The sequence below is a fragment of the Sapajus apella genome, unplaced genomic scaffold (assembly GCF_009761245.1).
Source record: "Sapajus apella isolate SASKATOON/1434 unplaced genomic scaffold, GSC_monkey_1.0 scaffold230, whole genome shotgun sequence".
Lineage (NCBI taxonomy): Eukaryota > Metazoa > Chordata > Mammalia > Primates > Cebidae > Sapajus > Sapajus apella.
The window spans coordinates 183,161-185,847 of NW_022437170.1; the positions used below are offsets into that span (position 1 = coordinate 183,161).

At 49.5% G+C, this 2,687-nt stretch overlaps 1 protein-coding gene across 4 annotated transcripts in view; it reads right to left on the reverse strand.

Moving 5' to 3' along the window:
* Positions 1–2,056: 2,056 nt before the first annotated feature.
* Positions 2,057–2,687, reverse strand: part of GOLGA3 (golgin A3) — a 52,505-nt gene continuing 51,874 nt past the window's right edge. For all 4 annotated transcript variants that reach the window (XM_032271344.1, XM_032271342.1, XM_032271343.1 and 1 more), the window contains exon 24: positions 2,057–2,380. In XM_032271344.1, the coding sequence (XP_032127235.1) occupies positions 2,176–2,380 (205 nt within the window). In that variant the 3' untranslated portion in view covers positions 2,057–2,175. The remainder of the gene's footprint in view (positions 2,381–2,687) is intronic.

Sequence of the window (2,687 nt, forward strand, 5' to 3'; positions counted from 1 at the left end):
AGAATCGCCTGAACCCAGGAGGCGGAGGTTGCGGTGAGCCGAGATGGCGCCATTGCACTCCAGCCTGGGTAACAAGAGTGAAACTCCGTCTCAAAAACAAAACAAAACAAAACAAAACAAAACAAAACAAAACAAACAAAGGGGCAGTATAGCCAAAATAAATAAGAACGTAAATTACCATATTTTTTTCTCTAATAGTACATGAACAATTTAGTAAATAACATCTTCAACTTAAGATAAAAAGTAGGATATATTTATAATGAATTTTTCAAGTATTATTTCAAAATTAACCTTGTACAAATGATACATATATTTTGGAAGTTCCAATACTTGCTAGAGAATATTTTTTAAACACCAAACATCTCTGTGGTTGATGCTACCTTAACCTTACCAATTAACCTTCTAAAAGTATATTACAACACAACACAAATAGCTTAAAAACTCCGTATCATTTCTCCACAAACAGACACAAGTAAGATATGGACATGAGCACATCTGGACTTGCCAGTGACACTCAGAACCTCGTTCAGACATCTGCAAAGGAGGCCATGCGGACCCATTCTCTCTCTCTCCTAACTCATACAATAAATTATTTTAGATTTTCTTAGCAAACTAGGGGACAACTTACAGACCTCAGCTCTCCCGGCCAGCCAGTGTCTGCCGTGTTTCAGGATTTGGAGTGGGAAACAGAAGATCTCACACACTAAGCGCTATTTTTAAATAAGGCATCTGTTTCTGAGACACCTTGGGAGACCACAGCGACCTTCCTCACGGTGCTGACCTGTGTCTTCCAGAAAGTGTCTCTGCTCTGCAGACGATGCTGGTACAGCCACAAAGGACCCTGGACTTCTCTTGGTGACTGCACCAATACAGGCGTTCCTACACACCCTGGTAAAGATTTTCACTTGGGGCACAGAAGTGCAAGGACTGCAGAAAGGCTTATTACCACCTGTGGTCTACACCTGGCTGTGGCTCCAGTGGAAACCGCAGGAGTCCCTGCAGGGAGCCCCTGCCGGCTCTCCTCCTCCTCCACTCTCCTTCTTTTCCCTTTGGCCTCTCCCTGTGCCCCCCAAATGCCAGGTCAGACACGGGGTGTGTCCGGATGGCCGTCAGGCCCGACCAAGGGTCTGAGCTGCCCCTTCCCAATGGCCAGTGACCTGAGAGGAAGAGACTGACAGGAAGGAAGGGCCCTCAGCAACAAAGTAAAACCAAAACAACAAAGAACCCTTTCTGGGTAAGGATATTTGGCTTTAGAAGGTAAATAAATTATAGTTATTAGAATTTTCTAATTGATATCCCTACATCCTACAGGTACATATTCCCAACAACACATTTCAAAAGGCAATCAGTAAGAAAACAAGTATGTTCGCCTTAAATAACATGAGCATATGCTTCTTAAAGACTGGGTTACAGGCCGGGCACGGTGGCGCACGGCTGTAATCCCAGCACTGTGGAGGCCAAGGCGGGCAAATCACTTGAGGTCAGGAGTTTGTGACCAGCCTGGCCAATGTGGTGAAACCCCGTCTCTACTAAAAATACAAAAATTAGCCGGGCATGATGGTGTGTGCCCATAATCCCAGCTACTCAGGAGGCTGAAGCAGGAGAATCATTTGAACCTGGGAGACGGAGGTTGCAGTGAGCTGAGACCGTGCTACTGCACTCCAGGCTGATGGCAGAGCAAGACTGTCTCAAAGAAAAGCCTGGGTTACGATCTTCAGTGTCTATGTTCACATCCTGTGGTGGGATGGCTATCAAAAAAACCAAGGAAGTAAAAAGCCAAAGGTGCAAATAAAATTTCGTCTGCAGAGAAGCCCTCGCTGAATGGACAGGGAAGTGGGCGGGTGCTGGTGCCACAAACCCTGTCACGCAGAGCTTCTCCCAGCCACTGACTGCGGCACCACGCAGAGAGTAGCACCGGACAGGCCCTTTGGCAAGTAACCTCCAGACACAGTAGAAACTCCTCCCCGAATGCCTCCGGGCTTGGAAGATTTGGTCATTCCATGGGAAAAGTTACTTGTGATCTTCGAGTGTGTTTCTAATCCTCAGCTCTCGATCCGTTACATACTTTACTCCTCGTTAAATTCCATCTCTTAGAAAAACATGGATCACACAATCAAATAAATAACATTGCTAAGAGCATTCCTGGGCAGCAGCGCACACGCAGGCCTGCGGCGGTCACTGTCCCGGCCCTTCTTTGGAAACCCTGCTCTGGCTGTGTCTCTGAGTGTCACCCCGGGGGTTGGCATGATCCCCAGGGGGTGCAGGGCTGGCAGTGGCGGGCTCCGCGAGTCGGCCTTCCACCTGGGTCCACGAGGACAGGGACTCGTGCACTGTGAGGGTGTGCTCCTCCATCTGGCGCTGCAGGCTGTCCATCTCCTGCCTGGGAGACAGAAGGCAAAGAAGGCCCAGGTCACACGAGGGCCAGGTCTCAGCAGCAACAGGCCTGACCCCGACGTGCCCTTGCTCACTAGCACCTGAGTGGACATGGGAGCCTTCAGGGACCCGCAAACCAGCCGAGGCCACAGAAGCTCATCGTCCGTGGCACTGTTCTCTACACTGTGCACAGGCCAACAGATGTGGCTCTGGCTTCTGCTTCCACTGGGTGTGTGCAGAGGACACAGGCTCAAGGACCAGTCCTGACCAGGCCGCCACGGAGTGGAAGCTGTCACTGAGGCCTGGCACACACA